This window comes from Papilio polytes, unplaced genomic scaffold (assembly GCF_000836215.1).
Source record: "Papilio polytes unplaced genomic scaffold, Ppol_1.0 DF824270.1, whole genome shotgun sequence".
In the NCBI taxonomy this organism is placed as follows: Eukaryota; Metazoa; Arthropoda; class Insecta; order Lepidoptera; family Papilionidae; genus Papilio; species Papilio polytes.
In genome coordinates this window covers 706,556-731,512 of record NW_013524934.1, presented here as the reverse complement: position 1 = coordinate 731,512, position 24,957 = coordinate 706,556, and the positions used below count along the sequence as shown (strand labels likewise).

Here is a 24,957-nt window from a genome sequence, read left to right as displayed (position 1 = left end):
GGTTGAGCAAGCTCCTATTGACGAAAAAGCGAATGAAAATCTACTAGCAATTTTCTACTCTTCCCATCCTTTTCTAATAAGATGAGATAAAGAGAGATAGAGTAGATGAATAGGATGAGAAAATATCGATTTTCAGAATACACTTTCTTCTTTCTAATAAAGAACCTATCTGTTAGATTAAGTTTTTGTCAACGTCTACGATATGAGATAGCTAACACGAGGTGAGATGTTTATACGATTGTCGCCTAATCTATAAAATCAATATAAGATATACAAAACAATCTTTCTCTCTCTCTATCTGTAAGTGCCTCTCCGTTAATGAAGGTAGGCCGTCAGCTCAAAGATCTTTTCCCGGTCAAACAATCTAAAACTTAAAATTATACCATTCTTGTTTCGTCACACAGTAAACACAATAAATAGAATATTTCCTGTTTCATGACTCCTACAGACTAACTTAACAAATTGTGCTCATTATTCTATTGATTGATTCTTGTGACGTCAATTGAGTTCACGTAATCAGCTTAATGGTAACGAAATCCGCCGATTCCGTTAAAATATATGCAAGGTCGTAACCTCGTAAGATTTTAAGAATTCGCGATAATACATGTATAAGGTTATAAAATTTGTTATAAAAATCTAGGTATTGTTATACATGTTATAACTGAATAGTAACTGATAATAATTAAACCGATCTGTCATAACACATTACTAATTAGCTGTGGCTCGCGACTTCATCCGCGTGGTATTAAAAAAATAATAAAAAGCATAGCCTATTTTACTCACAGATAAACTACCTTACTAACGGTGAAAGGATTTTTAAAATGTACCCAGTAGTTTTTACGTGAATCAAATATATACAAAAAAAAACAAAGTTTTCCTCTTTATAATATTAGTATAGTAGTAAAGATTACATAATAGTCCCTTAGTATAATTTCTTTCTTAACATCTGCATTTACCCTATATTATATAACGTTCACATAAATAAGGTAACTTACATAACAACACCACCGAGGAAGGGCGCTATGGTGATCCCGCGAGTGCTGCCCTGCTTGTACACGTCATAGCATATGAAGGAACCAGAGAACATCTGGCCGATGGTGACGATGGCAGCCACGGAGCCCACCAACTCCTTGTACGGCTGCATTACATCGGATAACGCCTCCATCTTTGACTGTAACAATATTCGTTTGACAACTCGATATCGTAGAATAGTGACAGTAAATGTTAAAAAGATGAGTTTTGTGACAAAATGCTTTAGATATCTTATTTTGCTAACAAACTGAACTGGGTGAACTAGGAGGATAAAATGATGGTCCACAAATAAAAAATTTAAACAAGAATTACAAAGAAAACAATTTTTTAAAGATCAGACAAAAAGTATAGGGAGGGATAGTTTGATGCGAGCTACTTTTGTCGTTTAAAACATGAAATTTTATTCAATTTCTTACCAATTTCAGAGTTTGAAAACACACCGTATTTCTGATTTGCTTTCAACAGAATGACTGTTCAACTGTAGTTCGAGTTATAAACGTTAACTGGCGAACTCAATGATCGATCTAATTAATTTAATGACAATTGTTATTAGAAAATGCAGTTGTCTAGTTTTAGATTTGTGTATTGGTTAATTCTGTACTAATGTACAGTCAGATGCATATGTACATTTACAAAACATTACAAACATCTCTAGTATTTGGTTTCAAAAATACGTATGTATCGGTTCGTATGTTTCCCACCATAATTGATGGACAAGTGCATTCATATATTTGAATTCGAAGGGATATACAAGTCTCTAGTTTTCGTAAACACATAAACTTTTATGCAGCGGACTGTACATACTTATATTATGAGTTCTATAACTTTTTTGTAGGAGTTTCCATGTCCTTCATCTTTTCGTTTATTTGTTTTGAACCATTTTTTATTTAAATTAATTAATCTCAACTTAGAGCCTTGTCTTTATTACTTTTAGATATCCATACAGGGAGATAACAGTAATATTTATTTAATGATTCACACAATATATTACAAAAAACAATTATATAATAATCGAGGACAAATTCTCTTTTAACGACATCGAAAATTTATACAAAATTTTGACATCATTCTAAATATACGACCTTGTAGCTCTTACTTTGTAGTCACAATTGAAGTGAAATAGAAAATTAATGATCCATAAATTACGTGTTTCAAAGAATATTATACGCTCACGTTTAAACCATAAAATAATTTCTAATTTCCACTGTCAGAACACTCGTACGAAAACATACTTTAACGTCTCGATATTTTTAAAAAGTTTGAAAATAACAAATGTCTGAGATAACCCTTGGTGTAAGCAAACGAACATTCAGTTTTAAATGTTGAATCGTAAGAGTATAGGCAAAAAATCATAACCAATTTTCCATTTTTGCAACACGTGAAACGTACCGGTCTTTATATCGTTTGAACGTAGACGAAGTTTCGAATAAAGCGCAATGACTTCTGGCTAACAGAATGACTGAGCTACAAAGGTGAAATCTGATCAGTTAACAAGCAACACTAGACCCCAAACAATCACATCCTTGTCTTCAATTGAAATAAATAGACTTAAATTGATACAAGTGCGTCACGTACACACCCATTTAATAGTATGACGTCATACGTTAGCTTGATGGTATTGTTTCGCGCACAATTTAGTTAATAACAATCATTGTTTGCCTCCAAAATTGTACAACGGCAGCCATCTTAGCTTATCATTACATTAGGGCATACACTAATTTAATTATAATTATAGAGACAATAATAGTACAAGTTATTATTTGTTAGTGACTTGGCATATTTCTAATTCAGCTAGATTGATAGAATTAGTACTAAAATAAAAAGATTTATAGATTCCATAAGATTAGCTAATGACATTACCACCCATTATGTCACCAAGTGATCATGAGTGCTGCTAGTTTGTAATTTGCCTAAGCAAATAGTAAATATTCAGCTACATAATGCATATAAATGCAAAATAAATATGTAGTTATTAACAAGCATGGCTGCTGCCCAGTTTATTACTGTCAGATTATTCTTTTATAGCTCTACAGCCCTTTCTGGGTCTTGGCTTGGTCCAGCAAATTCTTCCATTTCGGCCTATCTCTGGCCACGGTCCTCCAGTTTGCTATGCCAACGGTTTTCGCATCTCGGCTTATGCCGTCTATCCACCGGAGCTTTCGCCTCCCTCAACTTTGATCTGAGTATGTTCAATTAAATGTTTCCTGCCACATGCAGTTCTTGGTACAATTCATAGTGTTGTCTAATTCGCTGACTAATAGCACACTACTTACATTATGGTTGTCTAAAACCTATGCTATATTGGTATCATTACAACTGTATGTAATTAAACTTGATGTCTCACTTTCCTTAATTGAACTTGTTTACTATCAAGGTAACAGTTGCTTAAAAAATATTTTTTATAGATTATATCTGGCTATTATGAGGCCAGTTACAATACACAGAAAAAAATTAGATTAAGGTTTTGTTTTACTCTAAAAATTAATGAATTTACTATTTTATAATATAAAAAAATAAATAAAAATATAGTCCCTTTGGACTAAGCAATAAATTGAGTTGTTTTTAAAACTTTTAAGTATTTTTGTTATTTAGGTTTGGACCAGATTTTTTATTGCAAATTCAACTGTTAACATAGTCCACAAATTAAAGGTTAAATGGGACATGACATAAAACAGATTATTGCATCATAATATTAAATAGAATTCTTTTATTTAATGTTCTTATTGGAAAACAACAGGGTTTTAAAAACTTAGGTTGTACATAAATGTTTTATCCAACATTGAATTATTGATACTTCTAAGGTTTAGACAAAATAAATGACCTGTCTGTGGGAATAATGATAGGTTATAAATTTGTCTAATAGTATAGTATTAATAACAAATTAGATATGAATAAGATAATAGTACAAAGTCAGATAATAATGATTAGAACATTGAAATCACCACTTTTATAGATTGATATTAAATTTCAATTGAAATGTACAGGTTACATATTGAAGATTGCTGTTAATTCGTCAGTTCAAAGTTCAAAAGACTTACAGTTTTTGTAAACAGCGCCTATTTCCACAAGTAATTAAACTTAATAAAATAAAAATTACTTATGAAGTAAAATTCTTGCGATTTTTAATTAAATCGCTGTAAAAAAAGTTCACCCGAGCACTGTCAAGATTCCTTAAAAACTGAATGACAGCAGCTGACAGACTGACAGTAGACAGACTATAAATGACAGTGACAATGACAACAAAAGTCAACTCTTCATTTGACAATCCAAAAGTTGTCAGCTTTAGGCTGGTGTCGTCAAAACATCCCTTAAAATGGATTTATATTAGAATCTGTGAAAGACATATAATTTTTCTTTAAATTATTATCTGTGGTTGTAATTGACATTTGTTAATTTTACAGTTTTTCTCAATTTTTTCACGATTTCAAACATTTTCAGGCATCTCAATCTATTTTAAGACGAATGACTGATAAGGGTTTCCCTGAATTCTTGATTTTACCAGCTCTTTAACGTTATGTTTTTCTATGATCGTAAAACAGACGACGGAAGACTATTCCATGAATAGTGTATAGACTGCAGTGGTAGGTTCATAGGGACAATAAAATAATATGCAATGGACAAACAAGAGTTGGAGCGGTCGCTGGGTGTGCGGGGTGCTGTTGTTAATAATATGTGGACTAGCAGCTGCTCAGGATATCGGTAATCCATACAAGATATTAGGCGTCCACCGAAGAGCTACGCTCCCTGAAATCCGCAAGGCTTACAGGCAACTGGCGAAGGAGTGGTAAGTTTAAAAACCCATTAAAATTAGAAATTTATTCTAATAGTATTCCCTATTATAAACTAGAATAATTTTAAATGTACTAATACTTATTTAAACTGTGTATCACTACAAATATATTTGCATATTAAAAGAATTTCAAACATCTATCTGGTATTTGATGAATCACTTGGATATATTAGAGTAAATTTAATTAACTTTGTTTACAAAATTTGTAATAACTTAGAAATTAAGTAGCCAAGAGATAACGAGTTACAATATATATGTATAGCCTAATTACAGAACTAATTACTTTGAACTACTGCAGTGGCTTTATCAGTTAATTAGTTAAGAACAAATTATTTGAACTAAGGGCCCTGCACACTACAGTTTTTTTTGTATCAATAGTTTAGTTGTGTGCTTAATCAGTATGAAAATGTACGATTTAGTTTTGACATTAAACTATAGGCAAATAACCAGTCTGTAGTCTGCCGGAGCTCTTATAAAAACAAACAATTTGTAAAGAAGTGTTAAACAATAACTGTAATTTGCAGGCATCCAGATAAAAATGAAGACCCAAATGCAGAATCACGCTTTGTTGAGATCAAACAGGCATATGAATTGCTAACAGATACAGAACGACGGCAGGCATATGACCTTTATGGTATAACTAATGAAGATGAACACATTTATAAACAGCGACATGATTACAGTCAGTATGCTAGGTTTAGGTAAGTGTAGGAAAAAAATATATATTGAAAAACAATAATAATAGGCTACTTTTTTTTTAATTCCGTGCTGTCAAAATGGCGTTTTGGATGGTCCAAATTTGCGCTAACGAAGTTTGCAGGCGACAGCTCTTCGTAAATATAATTGTGTGTCATAAAATTGTACTGTATTGTAAACAAATATGTGATCTAATATTCTCACTATGTATAAAAGCTCATTCCAATTGATGAATCACAAATTTTTTATTAAGAATCACCGTTGATATGATTGCAGCAATGATCCATTCGAGGAATTCTTTGGCACACACTTCCGAACACAAGACCAAGATATTACATTGTTCCATAAGTTGTCTGTCACTGCACGGTGAGTTTATATTATAAGTACATAAGTTAGTCCTAAGTAATTATAATAAGATTTAAATCAAAGATCTCACACATTTAGTGCCTCATATTGAGATAAGATTTAGGCTAAGCGCAATCTGCGCTCGACCACCTCAAGCCCGGTGAATCTGTAAGTGCCTCTTCAAAGCAAACAGTGGCAATTCTGCCACAAAAAATGTCATATTGAGAATTTACTTAAATATGTTCTTGTATTAAATGTGTTGGGCAATAAATAGAAATGATGTATAATCAAAAAAATCTTTTCAGGCACTTTGAAAACCATATTATGGAGAAGAGTGTTCATACACCAGCGTTAGTTCTCTTCTACACTGACTGGTGTTTTGATTGTGTCCGCTCCGCTGCAGCTTGGAGGAGGCTGGTGGAAGCATTACAGCCATTGGGTATCACCCTGGCTACGGTCCACGCGGGACATGAGGCTGCTCTAGCCAGACGTGTGGGAGTACACGGAGTGCCTTGTCTCACACTTGTCATTGATAAACAAGTGTACATATATAAGGAAGGTTTGGGATCTATGCCCAAGATATTGGGTAAGTAATGTTTTGAGATATTTTAGACCCCAAAAATACAATTGGAGACGGTTTAGTTTTAATTGCGTCAGCATATTATGGACATCTTCAACATCAACTTTGTTTCATGTTTTACTATAAATATGTATGACACTATAATAAAATGCTTACTTGATAATTTACTAGTTGTTGCTCGCGACTTCATCTGCGTGATTTTAAAAAATAATACAAAATGTAGTCTATATTACTAACAGTTAAATTACCTTACTAATGGTGTAATTTTTAAAATCGCACCAGTATTTTTTACGTGAATCTTTCCTCTTTATAATGTTAGTATAGATATAGAAGTATAGATTGACCAAGATCGCATTTTGTAAGTTTAATGTGTCAATAGCTTTTGTCAATAATGTACATTGAATGCTAGACAACTATAGCATTCAATTTTATACGCTTACGTTAAAATGTATTAAATACGCACCAGAATTTGTAGTTAGTAATTTTATTACAATTTCAGTAACTTATTTTGTAGTTTGCATACAGTAGTATAATATTGCAAATTACGTTTTTAATAGAGTTCATCCGTTGGAAGTTCCCATACAAGTTGGTGGTGAACCTGAACGACTACAATGTGGACGCGTTCGTCAGCGATTTCGAGGACAATCGCGTTAAGGCGCTTATTTTCGAAGAGCGGCCGAACATCCGGATGCGGTATCTCATCACCGCATTCCATTATAGAGAGAGGGTGTCGTTCGCGTATGTATATTTTTAATTTAACTATACTAGCTGTTGCTCGCGACTTCGTCCACGTGAAATTTAAAAATGTAGCCTATGTTACTCAGTGATGTGAATTTTTGAAATCGGCCTTTTTGAGTTATTTCAATACATACAAAAATCTAAAAATACAAATCTTTCCTCTTTGTAATATTAGTATAAAAATATAGATATCTATTGTGTAATTGTCATAAAACGTAGAATTTTTTTAAATGCTTGGCAATATTTTTTTCGGTTAAATTTTCATCATGTTTTTGTTTGTAGTTTCGTTGACATGACGTCACGCGACAGCGTCAACGTGACGTCACGGTTCAAGGCGCACCGCAACGCGGACAGCATGGTGCTGCTGAAGGAGGACCGCGCGGAGCCCGCGGCCAGCGTCAGCACCGCAGAGATACCCACGCAAACGCTGCGCCAGCTAATCGACGACAACAGGCTGCTCACCCTGCCGCGCCTCTCCTCGCAGGTACCTCGTCTCGTCTCACCACATCTCGCGTCACCACCCCTCACCTCGCCTTGCCGCGCCTCGCCCAGCATCCTCTCGCCTCGCCTCGCCACACCTCACCTTGCGTCACTCACCTTGCGTCACCTCACCTCACCTCACCTTACTCTACTTTGTTTTTATATCTGTGCTAAATTTCGATAAGGAGCACAAGCCTACAGCTGAGTTGGATCGGTTAAAGGAAATATTAGTAAAAATTAACAATATCTACTAATATGTAAAAAAATGAGTTGAAATAGGATATATAGCATGTACGTGATGTGTAGTGTTGTGTTGTCAGAGCGTGCTGGAGGCGGCGTGCCCGGTAGAGTGGCGCGCGGCGCGGCGGCGGCTATGCTGCGTGGTGCTGGGCCCGCGCGGCGCCGCGCTGGCGGAGCTGCGCGCGCTGGCTCGCGCCGCGCCCGACAGGCTGCGATATGCATACGTCTATGCGCACGCGCAGCCCGACTTTGTGCAAGCGCTTGCCAACGGCTCCGGTATGTATACTGATGTTGCTAAACAAGGACTAAAACTCCTTTTTAATGTAGAAAAAAGGTTAGATTAAGTAAGCCCGCCACACACGCTTAGTTTAATCTGAACAGTTGGGTCGGTCAGATAAATCTAACGTGTTTAACAAAACTGAGAATTGAACTGTTAGTTTTTTAGATTTATTTGAACGATCCAATTGTCCAGATATAACAGAGCGTGTGTGTAAAAATAGCATAAGAATGCTCAACAATACATATTTTAATATGTATTTTTTAAAGTCAGTTACAATTTTATTTTAAACAAAAAAACTAATAATTAAAATGTACTACAGGTATAGATGTATCAGAGATGGAGCATCGCATCGTGGTGATATGGCGGCGGGAGCCCACGCGTATACAGTACGAGTGGCTGAACGAGACGTGGCCGACGTGCGCGGCGTGCGGCGCGGGGGGTGCGGCGGGGGGCGAGGCTGGGGGTGCAGGGGGCGCGGCGGGGGGTGCAGGGGGCGCGGCGGGCGACAGCTACGAGGCGGCGCGCTACGAGCAGCGGCTCAACGACACCAAGCGAGCGTTAGATAACCTCATCAAGCGACTACTAAAGCCTACTGAGATGATGGCGTACGAGACACACGTGCAGGTAAACTATGGTATATCATTAGATTTCACCCACGACTCAGTCGGCATGGAATAAAAAAATCAACATCCTTCCAAACTTTCGGATTTATTATATTAGTAAAATTATTTTTGCACAAAACTTACAAAACATATACTTAAAAGATAAGCCAAGAATTGCGCAAGGGCGGCTTTATTGCTATGAGCAGTATCTTACAGACAACACAAGGGTATTTAATTTTACTTATATTATAAATGCGAAACTTTAGATGGATGGATGTTTGTTAGAGTTTGCAGCCTAAACGGCTGAACGGATTTCGATTAAATTTGGCATAGATATAGAGGATAGTCTCAATTTTGGTTTTTAATTCCATGAAGACGGAGTCGCGGGCGAAAGATAGTACATATATTATAACACAAACATATAAAAAAAAATTTAAACTGACAATTAAAGATTAAATATTATTTTATTTTTGCAGTATGCCTACAGTGTGTATTGTTGTGTGTGTGTGCAGGAGCTGGCGGACGAGGCGGCGCGCGGCGCGGCGTGGCGCGCGCTGGCGCGGCTGTGCGAGTGGGCGGAGCGCGCGGCGCTGGCGCTGCGCACGCACCACGCGCTCTCCGCGCTCTCCGTGCTCGCCACCGTCGCCGGCGTGCTGGCCGCCGGCTACCTCATGGCATACCTCATGTAGCTACGCACTTTCTTTAAGATACCCTGTCTTTTCTAAAAGATTCCTACTCACTAAAAACCCCGTCGGTGTCCCTCAGGTGCGAATTGAGGATCCCGGGATCTCCAGTGGAACGCACCGGTACCCTCTGCACCGTGTTGCTTTCGACGCTACTTATTTTTTTTTGTTTTTTGTCGTATAAAAAATGTTCTTTATACGACAAATGTCATCGAAACCACTGTTTTCATCCAACGGCTACTGTTACCCCCTAGGGGGTAGACACAGTAACTAAAAACAATTTTTTTTTCAATGTCAAATATAAATCAAATTATAGTGATGGATTCTCATTATTTTCTCCCTCATTACTAACTATTGCTTATTCCCAGACGGTTGGAAGAAGAATCCGTACAGAAACAGAAGGAAGAACGAAGACGACAGAATGGAGACAGCAAGAAGACTTTGAACGACCCCTTACTGGAACTGAGGCTGCACGAACTTAGAGCTGAGAAATATAATGGTCTTGTGCGGTGAGTGGGATGTTTAAATCTTGATATCTATGTTATACTAGCTTTCGTCCGCGACTCCGTCTACTTGGAATTAAATCTATACTAATATTATAAAGAGGAAAACTTTGTTTGATTGTAATGAAAAGGCTCAAATACTACTGGGCCGATTTTAAATATTCTTTTACCGTTAGAAAGGTAATTTATCTGTAAGAAACATAGGCTATATTTTTCACGTTATAAACTTAGGGTATAAGTATTTGGGATAAAAAACCCTAATGTGGGAAAGAGACCATAAGTTGCTGCCAACATCAAGAAAACAAGATTGCCAAGGTCTGTCATGTCATTTTGACATTTGCTATTGATAATTTGACAAATGTAAACAATAAAATAAAATTTTCATAAATTCATGCGGATGAAGCCGCATAGAAACATCTAGTTTTATTTAGACCAAGTCGATTTCGTCATCGGGTAATTCAAGTAAAAATCCATAATAATGCAATAAAATGAGCGCCAATTTAACGTTACGCATGCGAATAGATAAGTATTTTTTGTAATATTCCGTTATTTAAATAAATACTGTTATATAGTCTGATGAAGCCCGGCTGCCGCACCATCGTGGTGCTGGTGGACCTGCAGAGCCGCGTGCAGCTGCTCTCCAAGTTCCACAAGATTGTATGGCCATACCGCAAGTACGTAATATTCTAGTATCATCATCTTCCTCCGTATCCTACTCCCGTAGAGGCCCAAAAGATTTTTGTCCTCCACATAACTCTATCATCCATCATCTCAGTCATCACTCCCTTCTTGATCATGTCACCTTTCACGCACTCCATCTATCTCTTTCTGTCTACGTATCTATACTTTAATACTTATGTAATAAATCGTAAACACATTCTTTCGAGGCGTAGGATAGGATGTCAGTAATCACAGCAAAATTTTAAATTATTCTTTATTTATTGATTTATTTATTGCAATAAATTATACAAACATCTATATAAAGTAACAACAATAAGTACCCCTCCGGGCGTGTAATATAATGAGTACAAATGCAGCGAAACAAACTTTGGGAACATTAACATAATGCACCTAAAACCATATCATATTTGCAACTAAATACTTTATAACACAAAAACAACAGAACGAAAAAAAAAATCAAAAATCTCATAAAGCACAATCTAGTTTAACACAATTGGCCAAGGGTTACACCTTAGTTTTAATGTTTATAGTAAAAGAAACTTTCTTCAATATAAAGCCCTACACTTACGACACGCTTTATGTTATATATTTTTACGCTATTAAACTTAGGGGCTTAATAAATTGGAAAAAACCGTCATGCGGGAAAGGGGCCAATTACAAGCGGACATCAAGGAAGGTTGCCATTGTAACGGTAAGCCTTCGTTGTCAGTTAAGCATTTGTATTTTGATAGTGTCGAGTTAAATTAGGCTCTTGCTCGTATTTAGTGAAACCACACACTATACGAATCAAGCCCGGTCTGTGTACGGTTAATTTCTTTTTACTATTTATTTATTTATTTACCTATTTTCAAGGAAGACCAACTGAAAATAAATAAATAAAATATAAATAATAAAAATAAATTATACTATATTATACTAGCTTTAAATGTGTATTTAAAAACAAAACTAAGTAGCTATATGTCCTTTCTGTTATGTTCTACATTTGTGCCAAATTCAATCAAGATCCATTTATAATATTAGTAAGATTTGTTAAAGGCGTTTTACCCCGTTAGGAACAAGACGCTAGTATTCGCGTATTTGTGCGTGGAGCGCAACGTGGAGTGGTTCCGGCGCGTGCTGCAGCTGTCGCTGGGCGGCGGCGAGCTGCGCGTCAACGCGCGCAACTGCGTCGGCACCGTGCTGGCGCTCAACCCGCACCGCAAGTACTTCTGCATCTACCACGCTAAGCACCCCGAGTGCGCTAAGCCGCACAAGGTGAGACGACTCTCTTTGAATCACTGAATGAATGAATGAATGATTGAAACGAACTGCAATGCACACTAAACGTATCTTAGATTCTGTTAAGATACTTTGAGTGTGTGGTGCAGAAAGCCTTTCACTGAATGACTGAATGATTGACTGAATGATGTCAGCAATTGTAACAAACCTATCAAGATACGTTGAGTGCGCAGTGCAGCAAGCTTTGTGAATACAACTGAGTCACTCATTGAATGACTGAATGATTGAGTGAATAATTTTATCAATTGTAACAAACCTATCAAGACACGTTCAGTGCGTAGCGCTGGAAGCTTAGTGGATATGCTAAGTGAGATTTTTTTGCGGATTTTTAGTCTTTACTCTGTAGAGTAAGTCCGTGCAATGTGTTTTATGGCAATAATTGTATTTTTTCTTTCAAATTATTATGTTTATAATGAATCAGACTTATTTAAAGACATGTTTGTATAATCGATTTTAAAATTAATACATTCCAAAATACATATTCAAACATTGACAGCTCGTGAAATGTGTAATTATAATTTCTTATTTGCATTGTATTCGAATATCGGACTAAGTAAATGTTGCCCGATGTGATTCAAATCATTTTGAAAAAATAGTGCAAAAAGTTATTTCTTCTATGTTTATTGTTATATGTTAGAAAAAAAAATATTTTATTGAAATCTATTTGACAGATATAAAATAGGTATTTGAGAGTGATATTGAAATGTGTATGTAAATGTGGTGAAGCGCATGAGCCGCATGACGCGGTCGCTGGGCGGCTGGGCGGGCGACCCGGAGGCGGGCGCCTTCATCGGCTTCCACACCGAGCCCGACTCCTCCTCCGACGAGGCGCCCGACCCGCCCGTGCTGCTGCAAGGTATGTCCTACCATACATTTCTACTTACGCAATACAATTTACTAATTGGTCAATTTGACCATATAGCAGTCGATAAAAGACGATCTTCTTCGTTCCAAAAAAAATTTATATTGTTTTGATTATTTATATGGATCTCTAGAGATTGTAGATACTCTGATATTTTGATTTTTTACAATTTTATAGAGCTGCGGACCTCTTTTATATGACTTCCGTTACATAAGTTTGTGTGTTTACTAATTGTTTTCCACATATTTATAGAGAATCTTCTAGACGGTCTGCCGAACTGGTTGGATCGTCTGTTCGAAGGCAGCACTCACCGCTACTACATCAACTACTGGCCCGACATGACCTCCAAGTGACCTCACAACTCCTGGATGATGGACCCATCAGCTCGATAGCTGATCACCTTATGGTATGTTTCTCGTCAACCTGTATTTAATCTAGCATAGATAATTTAATATTGTATGGCAATTTTTTTTATTGTCTATGGTGTGCTCTCTGACGAAATATCTATGGTTTGTATAATCTGGTTGTTTTGTATTTGTATATTGGTTTGTTAAGTGTATACGGTATTATATATATGTCTAGTATGTTATGGCAGGTTTGTTATGTATCTTTTCCTATTAAATAATGTTTACCAAGGATTTAAATGCTTAGATTTAGTCGTTTTTATTTTTTATTAATGAATTCTAAAATATATTTCAATTGTGCATGTATTTAAATCTTTGCTTATGTTTTGTTTGTGTCAATTTATCTATTTTTAAGGTCTTTGATCTGTTTTATTACTAATATTGAATAATTTATGGTAACGTGTGGTCCAAGTATCATTTAAATTGTATTGTTAACAGTTCAGGTACTGCACAATTCTGTTAATAACCCTTACAATGCCACTATAGTAAAAATCTTGTGGCAGCGAATGTGTTAATAGTTTCGATTTTTGTTATAACTGACTTTTTCGATATCTTTAACACTATTTGAGTAACAATGCACTTGTATCTCTTAGTACTATATTTAGCTGGATTCTTTATACTGTAGATAAATCTAAATAATAAAATAAAAACACTTCCAATTTGGTACTCGTCACTTTGAAACCTCGTCTTGACATAATTTCCTTTTATATTATAAAGTGTCTATATAAATAAGCCGTATTTAATAAACGAACAAATAGTGGAATGACTAATAAATATGTAACTATTGGAATTTAGATAAATACCACGGAATAGATTTGACGACGTTTATTATAGTTTAGTTTATTATAGCTTGTACAAAGGTGACAGTGAAAAATTACAATATGCAAAGAATAAAAATCATAGATTAACAAACTTAAAACCATTTAGTCAGACAGATAATAAAAGTTATTTTACACAAATCAAATTCCAATAGAATGTTAACGTCTAGGGGATTGTAAGAGATTCAGAAGCTAAGTATTTAATATTCGTTCCCGTATTTGGCTGAAATCGTCTTATATGAAAAATCATGTATTAATTTTTACACTTGCCTACGCTTATCTTGCCTTTTTTAATGTGAGCAGCTATGGCCATAGCTAAATTAATTTTACTATATGACATAATGGTGTTGCCAAATATTTGACGCTGTATTGCCAGTGCTGAAAATTTTAATGCTCATAAACGCGACAGAAGCTTAAATTTAGCTTTCCAGATATAAGAAAACAAGAAAATCATTGCATTAAATATCTGACTTGTAATAAAATTAATTTTAGAGTAAAAACTAAAGTTCAGTATTTAAAATTTTAAACTGGTTTAAGTGAATTTCTTTTATTAATTAGGGAAGCATAATTATGCAGAGTTGGATAAATTATCACAAAGATAAAGTATTAAATAACAAATTGCTAGTCAAACTTTTTATAAGAAATGTAGTTAACTGCGTAGTTTAAATTGTAGTGTTAAATGCAAAATGTATTATGAATTTTATATAATGCGTACAGAAAAGGATTGAAATTGTCTTTAATAGATGGATTTCAGTGTGGTGCCTTTAATGTTAAATGATATGGTGTTTTTACCATTTATATTGTAACTTTTATTTATAAATGTTACATCAGCCTATGTGATAACGATGGCCAGTCTAAACTCTTAAAAATGTGATTTTAAAAGCATATTACAAAATGTATACCCTTTACTGTGTTACTAAAGGTGAAGAATAGTAAAAAAATCAAACGATGTTTTTATATATTTTCGTGATATGCTCCTTTTTGTTTTCTAACTTGAAGATTGTCAGTCAAATATAACCTAAACCGGCTGATATTAAAATAAAATCGATTGTAGGCCCAATGCGATTAACAATCTCGGTATCTTTGAAATTTCAAGTATTTATGTGACATTTATAAGTAAACTGTTATAAATGGGTGTTTTCAGCTTTGTGATAAGTCCTTTACTGTACAAGTAGGTAGTTCAGTATTGCCATGTTCTAGGCATATTTAATTGCACTTAAAAAACTCCCAAGAAAATGGACTTATCCATACAATAATACTTGTTACTGCCATTAAGTCATTATCCATAAAAATAAGGTTTTGAGGTCAACTGTATTGTAGATATGATTAAAATTATTATCCTATAGAAGTGTTTTGCAATTTCGCAGGTGATATTGTTGACCAATTCTTGATTGAAAAGTCATTTTGTTATCTAGAGATGTTAGAATTTTTACATATTTTCAGTCATTTGATCAATGTCACCCTCAAAATAAAGTTTTCAAATGCATGTTTACCTTAATCCGAGCAATTTGAAGTATTTCGAGTATCTTTAAGCTAATGCATTTTATGTATGTATCAAATTGTATGGAAATCCACCGGAAGGTGTATGAACATCAATTTAATTGTTTACATAGACTATTGCATCTTATATTCAAAATGTTTGTTATATAATCTGTTATTACGGTTTTAATGTGTTTTATCTGTGGGCGAGTGTTGCCATGTTCTGTATTGTTATTTACCAGATTTGGTGTCTGTATATGGGTTGTTGTCTCTCTATAATAAAGTAAATGTACCTTATCTAATGGTTTCTATTTATAATAGTAAAATTCTGTATCTAAATCCTTAATTCCAGTATCAATTTGTACAATAATATTAAACACTGTTCTTTGACCCTTAAGACTTTAATTTATCTACCTGTGAAGTAAAATTAAATAAAAGGCATTCTTGACAATTAAATAATTATTTGTACAATAACACAAAACAATATTTTACTAAACCAGTTGTCTACTGAAGATGTTCTTAACATTCTGTAATCTTGCTTTCATGATTCACTTGAAGCCTTTACCTGGAAAGAAAAATAAAAATACAGACAGAAATCATAGACTAAAAGATTCATTTTATAAATAGACACCACTTTATAGTATAATCTATAAAGTTATGTTCTGCATCTATGCCAAATTTCATTCTGTATAGCCGTTTAGCAGAAACCTAACATCCACCCGAATAAAAAAATTCTCATATAATAAGTAAATTTATAATGTTTGCAAACTTACGCTGGAAAAGCAAATCAATGACAATATTTTGGACATATCAAAAATCCATTAATCGGTAATGGTTCAGTTTTCCAAACTACACATAGATAATATAGGACAAAACTTACCAACTATGCATGCCTAGTCTTGCTGGGATATAACTCATTTTCACAGTTAGCATATGCCAGCCCCATACCCATGCCCATGCCAGCTATGATGGGCCATCTCCTTCGACCCAGGAATAATACTGATGTAATCGCGCCGAGCGCGATGCCACCACCTGCAAAACAAAAGTTAAACATGTCCACAAAAACCTACTAGATTACATGATTTAAAGTTTTGTTAAGAATACAGAAGCAACCATAGGTATGAGTATAGAAAGATATTTTAATTTTAGATTTCATTTCAGAAAACATGTTTGTGTTTAGGTACACATTGGTAATCTTTAAAATACAAAACTAGGCGGCACATCGTAAGAGCTAGTTAGTATTGTATAAATACAAGCTTTTTAACTAAATAAGGAATTATTTACCAGTTTTTATAATTCCGTCTGTAAGGCACAAGTCTAATTTGCTAGATAAATCGTCGTCGCCGGCGCCTTGCTTCTGTTTACCGCTCATTTTGTCAATTATTATTGAATGCTACAACAGGTGCTTTTAACTTGTTTGTGATATCTTACAGATGAACACAGTCTTTATAAATGCAATAAGCACATTCGATCCCGCTAACTTTTACATAATTCTTGATTGAAAAATTTACGTGACATTTGACGCAGCACTAGACAATTTGACATTGACATATTATTTGGTTTGTGCTGCCATCGAAATAATTATACACGGGTTTGTGCCGTATAATTTGAAAGCATAAAATATTTCTTAAAAGTTTTTGTAAAAGAGATATCTGTTTGAGTTATTGAGATAAGTCCTACTTATAATCATGGAAACCTTAACTATTATTTTCGCGCTTTAACTTATTTTTACTTTTACTTTTTACTACTCTTTTTAGGTGTAAGTATAAATGTCAATTTGATGTTTTTGTCAAATTTGACGTATATCATATGTCAATTTTCAGCTGGATGAAGTATTAGTAAATACTACAAGTTACTTATAAAATTAAATGATTTCATCGTCCAAGCTTACATTAAAAGCTCGTTATACGTCAACAATATGGAGGTGGACAAGCACAACCCCAGACACAAAAGCGGTTCAGCCGCCAAACGCAAAGAAAATAACCAGTGACATGGTAGGACCTCCTGATCCTATTTCTAACTTAAGAAAGATAATATTTAAACAACCAAGCAATGAAACTAGATTAGAGAAAAGATACAGAGAGCTCCGCATGGAAGTTCAAGAATGGAATCAAAAGTTCTGGACGCAACACAATTCACGATTCTTTCAGGTAATTTTATGTAATCTTTATTATGTCACTTATCGGTTACAAGCATCATTTCATATTTTGTATTCTGCTTTAAAAAGTCTGTACAAATAAATGTGCATTTTTTTCAAAACCACTTCAAGCAAATTTTACTTACATATTTTCCAGATCATTTTATTATTCCAAAATTGCAGTTTTTATAATAATTTTCAGGAACGAGAGGAATATTTGAAGCAGAATTTACCAGAGGGAAAGCAAACTTTAACTGCTGATGAAATGAGTGTTTTCTATAAATCATTTCTAGACAAAAATTGGAAGGCTCATATAACATACAACTTGCAATGGTACAAGAAGAATGTCATCCTCCTTAAATTAGCTATTCAAGTTAGGCTTAGAAGACTACTGAAAATAAAAGATTAGAAATGTTACTTGAAGTTTCAATTCCTAGTTTTTCATTTCCTTCTTAAAATCTGTGTAAATCTTACTAATATTATAAATGCGAAAGTTTAGATGGATGGATGGATGGTTAGATGGATGGATGGATGTTAGCGTTTGTAGCCTAAACGGCTGAATAGATCTCTATGAAATTTGGCACAGGTTTAGAGCATAGTCTGGAAGAACACATAGGCTACTTTTTATCCCGGGAATAGTTACGGTTCCCGTGGGATTCATTAATTTAGTTTTTTAATGTTAACTCGATCATTCTGCAATGGTTCAACATATCTTATTGAAATTTGGCACAAATGTAAAACGAAGTCTGGAGTACACATGGGATAAGCTTCATCCCCGAGAAATGTCCGGTTCCCAAGGGATACGTAACTTTTGTGTTATGTTTTCTAATACCAAGCGGACGAAGTCGCGGGCAACAGCTCGTGTTTTTATAATATAATAAACATGTGGTGATGGTTGATGGTAAAAACACTGGCCACATAACAAATAGGAACTTCCTCTCAGGTGGACTATGAGGCATATGAGGAGTAATAACTAAATGTAATAAAAATGGTATATAAGACATTGGAAAGCATTAAATAATCTAATATCCTGAAGGATAATAATAATCTTGGTGCAAGCTGATAATTATTTTGTAGAAATTCGCCGGTTGCTGTTATAATGACAGTTAATTCTATCTTTATTATTAGTTCCCATTCTCACCACCGTAACCAACCGCGACCGTCAGCGCCAAGATGGCGAAAATCATTAAGTCACAAATTGGATCTATCTGTACATCTTGCAGTTAAAGTAAAGAAAATAAAACCTTATGCTAAGGGCGTAAGTGTCTTGTTGCACGCAAAATGAAATCAAAACAGAGTGAGAGGGCTAGAAGTGTCCTATATTTCCTGTTCTAACAGTGACCCAGCGTTGCCAGATATCAATTCTTTCGTTGTTTGTAGAAAAATAGGCAATTATTGTAATGGAATGCAGTGAAAATATTTACTTTTAAAATGTTTCTAAATATTAATATTAATTTATTACCGACATGTTAAAGCAATATTATTTGTTGCTACAGGTAAAACCTTATTAACACAATTTTTGCGATTGGCGTTCAGGTTTTCTTTCATTTGTTTAAAATTCGGACGCCTGAACTGACAACCCCATATGACATCTCGACACGGACGTTAATGTCGGAGTGTTTTTTGATTTCGTGATATTGAAGAATTTTAGTTGAAATGGTAAGAATTTGTGACGTGTCATCATCCATCGCCAGAGAGGGATAGAACAAACAGTTAATGAGGTCTCGCTCGGCGTCAATTTTTCGACAACAACTTAATCCTGTTCTAGTAGTACATCCATGGGCACAAAATATCATGTCATATAGCCTATCGATTAAGAAGGGTCAGTATACATTTAACATTAAAACTGGCAGTGTAATATTTAAAAATAATAAATGACAGCTGACAGCAATATGTTACAAATAAAATATGAATTTGAAGACAAATTAACTGTCCATAAAAATAATCTGGCTCGAATATAGAAATAAAATCGACTTTTAAAAAGATAATGTATATTGCATTTAAATGGCTCCTTGGTCTTACGTTTACTATGTGGCTTTTTGCCTGTACTATTGATATTTACTTTATTTCTTTGAAAGAAAACAACTACCTAGGTTAGTATGGTAACATTTTACTACTGTAAAATCGGCAAATAATCTGAAAATTACTTTCTATTTTCGTTACATTTAGTTACTTCATTAACTACTGTTTATAGAATGCTCAGTCTCGCCCGAAATCATAGATATAGCCAGAGATTTCAGCCTTAAATTTGGCGCGCGAGTCTCGTAAATTTTATTTTAAAACAATTTTAATTCTATTCTTTTCTAAATGATATTAATTTTTACATGATTTTTCTTCATTGATTAATTAAATTTAACAGGTACCAATGTTAAAGATTTCGCAAAATCGTGCAAGAATTTAAGTGCGCCTAGTAAAGAACCTAAAATGGATTTAAATATAAACATCCAAAAACATAAGAAAAGCTGGTTTGGACTTTACCATTATTATGCTATACTTTGTGTCGTTGGTTTTATCATATCTGCTGTTAATAAAAGGAAGAAACTCATTTTACTTGCATCATTAAGAAAAGATTATTTTAAAACGTCGTTTTTGAGTACTTTAATCAATACAGATTATTTAAAAAGAACTGCAAACGAAACTTATTGCACTATATCGAATCATGTACTCGAAATGCGCAGTGATTTAGAAAGAGCAATTCAAAATTGGCAAGGTTATAGATATTTCCAGAAACCTTTAAGCGACGATAACGCAACAAAAGAAGTTTTACTTAAAAAGTTAAAAGATCTTAGAGAAGAGAAAAAAAACTTATCATTACTCCTGGCAGCTGCTATTTGCGAAAATAGAAACATTGTAGTTGGATATAGATTGGATTCTGGGACGAAAAATCAACTGATATTGCAAACAAAGGACAATGATAGAAAAAGAAAAGATTGCCAGTCGCAGTATTTGAACTTCCAACAATTATACACCCTAACACACCAGGAAAATATTTATTTACACTCTCAAGTAAAACATTTGACGAAAATGAAGGAAGTCGCCGAAAGGAATCTGTTAAACTTGGTACACGAAATTTGGCTATCGAAGAATGAGAAACTGATAGCTTTTTGTAGTCGATTTGTTGTGCAAACTAAAGACAAAATATTAAGTTCAGATATAAGAGCAGAAATTAATAAGTTTCTACAATCTTCTAGTTTGAACGAAAATGAGCGATTTGGTCGATCTGACAGGACTACTAAGATTGATGATAATTGTAAATCATTAGAGTTAAAGAAAAACTTAACTATATCGACTAGTGAGCCGAAACTCGTAGGCCTGCCTGGAGAACATATTTGGACTGTTAAAGATAGAGATGGTTTTATTGAAAAACTTTATGAATATGACTTTGAAAGTAACGGAAACACCATCAGAAGAATCAGAGAATATTCCGTTTATCACGACAAAGATTGTTTCTTTGAAAATTTTAGGTAACTATGTATTTAGATTTCAATAAACTTTTTAATTTGGTACGCAGTGCGATTTTCATCTGTTTTTCGTTTTTTTTTTCAGTTCACGGACTATAATTAAGGACGACGGCTACAGCAGTGGTGCTAGTAGATGTAAGGCGAAATTGAACTGCAATAGAATACAAAATCAACGGTTCTTGACTGGATCTCAGGCGTTTCAATTGTTTTTACAGAATACACAAAATTTTATTATTCCTGTTAAAACATTTTATGGACCTTCGATATCGTATGGTTGATTTTTTATAAACGTTTTGTTTTTGAAATATATTATTTTTAATTTGCGCTGTGATTTTTTGTCAATTGAGACCCCAAAAATTGATTTGGTTCTACATCAGCAGCAACCTACCTAGCAACCAACTGGCAACATTTAAGATTCAGAATTTGACTACCGCTACGTACGGGATGAGAGCGTGTTATATATAAATGTGAAGTAGGAATATGAGCAATTTTAGCATTTTGTTGAACTTATGTATCACAGTTTAAAGTTAAGAAAAAACAATTAGGCACAAATGTTTTGTTTTCGTGTAAATATAACATTTTAATTAATTGGCACTTTATACGAAGCCAATAAAAATGACATAAGATTCAGTGTTGCCATGGCCTTTTGCCAATTGTTCCTATGTGGGTAGATATCAATATCAAAAGGTGGTGGAAAGTGCTATACAGTAAAAAAGTTATAAAACATCGTTTGGTTAACGTTCCTAATTACGTTTATAAAAATAATAAATTTATTCAGTCGCCTAATGGGCGATAAATTGAAAGAAATTGACGTAAATAACGTTACGTGGAAAACTATAAGAGAAGACGGCCTTGACCTGGATTATGCTAAAGTAATACCAAGACCAATAGCAAATATTTTATATAGAGAACTCGAAGATACTTTAGAATATTTTACTGGTGATTTATCAAAAATTAAGTAAGTATTAGCATAATGACGGTAGTAGGGTTTTTTTTTATTATAGTTTGCAGTATAGCTAAGAATGAGTTTTAAAACGAATGTTTTTTACTTTTAGAGTATTTGGAAAAATTTATCCTTTACCCAGACAACAAGTAGCATACGGCGATCCCGGCATAACGTATACCTACTCAGGAATCACTGTGCCGGCTTTACCTTGGCCCATGCCCGTCTTAGCGATAAGGGATTTGCTTTTTAAATTAAAGGGGATACTCTACGACTTCGTCCTAGTAAACAAGTAAGATTACGAAAACTATTTTATCTAGGTAATATTTTTTATCGTTACTTTATTACATCCGTTTCGTTAACAGATATAGAAATGGGAACGACCATATGGGCGAGCACAGAGACAATGAACCGGAGTTAGATCCCAAGTGCCCGATAGCGTCAGTGTCACTTGGACAAGAGAGACCGTTTGTGTTGAAGCACAAGGATGCTAGGAAGCCAGGACCTACGAGGAAACAAATACCACAAGGTTATTCAGTTTTACTTAAGATCTTCGTATTTATTAATAGTAACAGAGTCATCGATATTCCTTAGCTTATAGAACATGTAGCGCAGCTGTCGTGCCTCGTATGTCACTGTTTGTTTTGCTTTAGCATTTGCATCCTCTTCTTGAAAAGGACTTTCAATGACGGTGCTAACTCGGCGGCCGTAAGTCTCACATCCCTCTAAAAACTGCATACAATCTTTGATAGTGTTATCTTTAACAACTATTAAGTGTTTCGCTAAGTTCTCCAGGAATGATAAAAAGCAACGCTTCGTGTAGAACCACGTGTCTGTGCCAAGACGTTTATTGAAGGGCTCGAGGGATTTTATCACTCTAGATATACCAAATTCATAATTACCCTTAGCGCAATACAGCGTGCCTATCACTAAGTTTACGATACACAAGTGATAGAATTTTTTCTGCGGATCTTCGAATATTTGGTGCTCTTCTTCCTTTTCTATTTTTCTCATTATGTCTTCCGCTTCTTCGTTTTGTGACGTCATTATGTACGACACGCATAGATTAGCCAACACAACCGCGCTTACGTTCAATATATTATCGTATTGTTTCTTAACAATAGGTTCGTAGAAGCTGGCGGCCTCTTTGTACTTATTTTCTTGCATAAACAATACATGTGCCACGTTAAGTCGCCACACGTCGGATTCGTTGCAAAATTCAACTGATTTACGAAAGATCTTCTCAACTTGCCCGTAGTTCTCCATATCCCAATAGATTTTTGCCTGCGCCATCACTACCGGTATATATCGTTCTAACGCTTCCTCGTACTCAACGACCGCCTTTTTAACTTGTTCATTTTCACCTTGGGATCGACTCTCTTGAACTACTTTTGTAAGTTTTCTCAATTGCTCGGCATGTTTCGATGCGATATCTTCATACTTTTGAAACGCCTCTTCAGGTGAAGTTTGACTTGTAATGATCGCATCTAAGAAATCGTATAGATATGGCGTTAGGTACTTGTAAGTGAATTGAGCATTTTCAGCCAAAACATCAGCCGCCAAATCGTAATACTCAAACTTGCAGTATAATAGTAATAAATTGGCGAATGTTTCAGCCGGGAAAGGATCTTGTTGTAATAGGAAATGTAGCTTTTCAAACCCATCGGTAGGCTTGATATCGATCGATGTAAGAGCTAAATTGTGCAGTGTTACTGCGTCTAACTCGTGCTCGTGTCTCGGGGGCATGTCAGATAAAGCCTCCCTTGCCGCTTCAGTATTCTTCAATTGATATTCTATAGCTGCCTTTAGATTAAATACCTCAGTGAGTGCAGTTTCGTGAAGTGTTAATGTGTTACCAACGGATTTAACTTCAGACGTGTCCGTTTGCATACCTACAGCCAATTCGGGATGATCACGTACGCCCCTCTCTATAACTAGCGTAATATGTTTCAGCGCTTGTGGGTATTCTTTCAATTTAAAATAGCAAAGAGCCACATTGTAGTGTAAATGTGCGTTGAAACCCAATATGTTTAGACTTCTCGTGAATTTTCGTAATGCTTCTTCGTACTGGTTTTCTTTATAGAGTAGACAACCAAGATTGATATCTTTATCGGGATCGTCCTGAGAATAAGACTCCACTAGACTTCTGGCTGTTACAGAATCTTCTTCGCCATACTTAATAGCTGATTGGAGTTTGACTACGTTCTTTTCTAGTTCTGGAGCGGTGATTTGCATCGTTACTTTATAAGCTTCGTCATACATAGATGCTTCATATAGTGCCTGAGCGAAGTAAAACTTGTATTCTGGTACGTCGGGATGCATAGCTGATAATTGTTCGTAACAATTAGCAGCTTCTACGAATGATTGTATTCTATAGTAGCAATAGCCGAGAAGCGACAATCCAGCTCGATTAGTGTTGTAGTTCATGGCGTCGGTTAACGTTTTTATTGCATCTTCGTACCTTGCTTCTTTTATCTGTAATGCAAATTTTATTTTTAAAATATTTGTTAACGGAAAAACTGAAATAAATGTTATCAAATGCGAGTATGTTAGATAAACATATTTCAGTATGTAGTAGCGTCGTAATCTCTATTCCGTTATATCGAAAAGGATTAAAGCAATAAAGTGGAACAAAGGACAAGGCGCATACGACGCGAGTGTGTATCACCTCATCCAATACACGATATGTTGATTTGCGTAACTACTTGATATTGTATGCAATTTCAATGTCAATTGACTATTAAAATTATTTAGCTCAAAATACTTTGTGGTTTACGTGTTTACTTTATTAAATAGACTGGATTCATCCATACATCAAAGCATTGCATTATATGAACATTTAGCGAGCGTTCGCACGGACGCGAAAACGCTAGGCGGTAACTATGTGTCAAAATAGAACGTATGGGATTGTATGAAGCTGTTCAT

General features: G+C 34.9%; 6 protein-coding genes across 6 annotated transcripts in view; 4 read left to right on the top strand and 2 right to left on the bottom strand.

Moving 5' to 3' along the window:
- Nucleotides 1-4,215, bottom strand: part of LOC106103662 (sugar transporter SWEET1-like) — a 7,778-nt gene extending 3,563 nt beyond the window's left edge. The window contains exons 1-3 of the mRNA XM_013283478.1: nucleotides 4,071-4,215; nucleotides 996-1,171; nucleotides 2-14 (exon numbers count right to left, since the gene is read on the bottom strand). Of these exons, the coding sequence (XP_013138932.1) occupies nucleotides 2-14; nucleotides 996-1,165 (183 nt within the window). The 5' untranslated portion in view covers nucleotides 1,166-1,171; nucleotides 4,071-4,215. The remainder of the gene's footprint in view (nucleotide 1; nucleotides 15-995; nucleotides 1,172-4,070) is intronic.
- A 181-nt stretch (nucleotides 4,216-4,396) lies between these two features.
- Nucleotides 4,397-15,881, top strand: LOC106104831 (dnaJ homolog subfamily C member 16). The gene is made up of 15 exons (XM_013285009.1): nucleotides 4,397-4,816; nucleotides 5,347-5,523; nucleotides 5,795-5,884; nucleotides 6,169-6,449; nucleotides 7,001-7,181; nucleotides 7,464-7,665; nucleotides 7,982-8,177; nucleotides 8,501-8,604; nucleotides 8,716-8,805; nucleotides 9,296-9,468; nucleotides 9,835-9,975; nucleotides 10,542-10,643; nucleotides 11,703-11,904; nucleotides 12,655-12,784; nucleotides 13,043-15,881. Exons 1-15 carry the CDS (start codon nucleotides 4,641-4,643, stop codon nucleotides 13,141-13,143), a joined length of 2,346 nt encoding a protein of 781 aa, XP_013140463.1. The 5' UTR covers nucleotides 4,397-4,640; the 3' UTR covers nucleotides 13,144-15,881.
- Nucleotides 15,882-17,286: 1,405 nt separating this feature from the next.
- Nucleotides 17,287-18,045, top strand: LOC106104820 (APOPT family protein CG14806, mitochondrial). The gene is made up of 2 exons (XM_013284998.1): nucleotides 17,287-17,641; nucleotides 17,831-18,045. The coding sequence occupies exons 1-2, from the start codon at nucleotides 17,360-17,362 to the stop codon at nucleotides 18,035-18,037; spliced, it is 489 nt and encodes a 162-aa protein (XP_013140452.1). The 5' UTR covers nucleotides 17,287-17,359; the 3' UTR covers nucleotides 18,038-18,045.
- Nucleotides 18,046-19,557: 1,512 nt separating this feature from the next.
- On the top strand, nucleotides 19,558-21,367 carry LOC106103652. The gene is made up of 3 exons (XM_013283465.1): nucleotides 19,558-19,721; nucleotides 19,988-21,092; nucleotides 21,175-21,367. Exons 1-3 carry the CDS (start codon nucleotides 19,616-19,618, stop codon nucleotides 21,365-21,367), a joined length of 1,404 nt encoding a protein of 467 aa, XP_013138919.1. The 5' UTR covers nucleotides 19,558-19,615.
- Nucleotides 21,368-21,512: 145 nt separating this feature from the next.
- LOC106105534 (alpha-ketoglutarate-dependent dioxygenase alkB homolog 2-like) overlaps nucleotides 21,513-24,957 on the top strand; it is a 7,735-nt gene continuing 4,290 nt past the window's right edge. Inside the window, exons 1-3 of the mRNA XM_013285906.1 lie at nucleotides 21,513-22,047; nucleotides 22,145-22,324; nucleotides 22,398-22,561. Coding sequence (XP_013141360.1) covers nucleotides 21,875-22,047; nucleotides 22,145-22,324; nucleotides 22,398-22,561 — 517 coding nt within the window. The 5' untranslated portion in view covers nucleotides 21,513-21,874. The remainder of the gene's footprint in view (nucleotides 22,048-22,144; nucleotides 22,325-22,397; nucleotides 22,562-24,957) is intronic.
- Nucleotides 22,569-24,957, bottom strand: part of LOC106105525 (tetratricopeptide repeat protein 30A) — a 6,481-nt gene continuing 4,092 nt past the window's right edge. Inside the window, exon 2 of the mRNA XM_013285894.1 lies at nucleotides 22,569-24,507. Within this exon, the coding sequence (XP_013141348.1) occupies nucleotides 22,573-24,507 (1,935 nt within the window). The 3' untranslated portion in view covers nucleotides 22,569-22,572. The remainder of the gene's footprint in view (nucleotides 24,508-24,957) is intronic.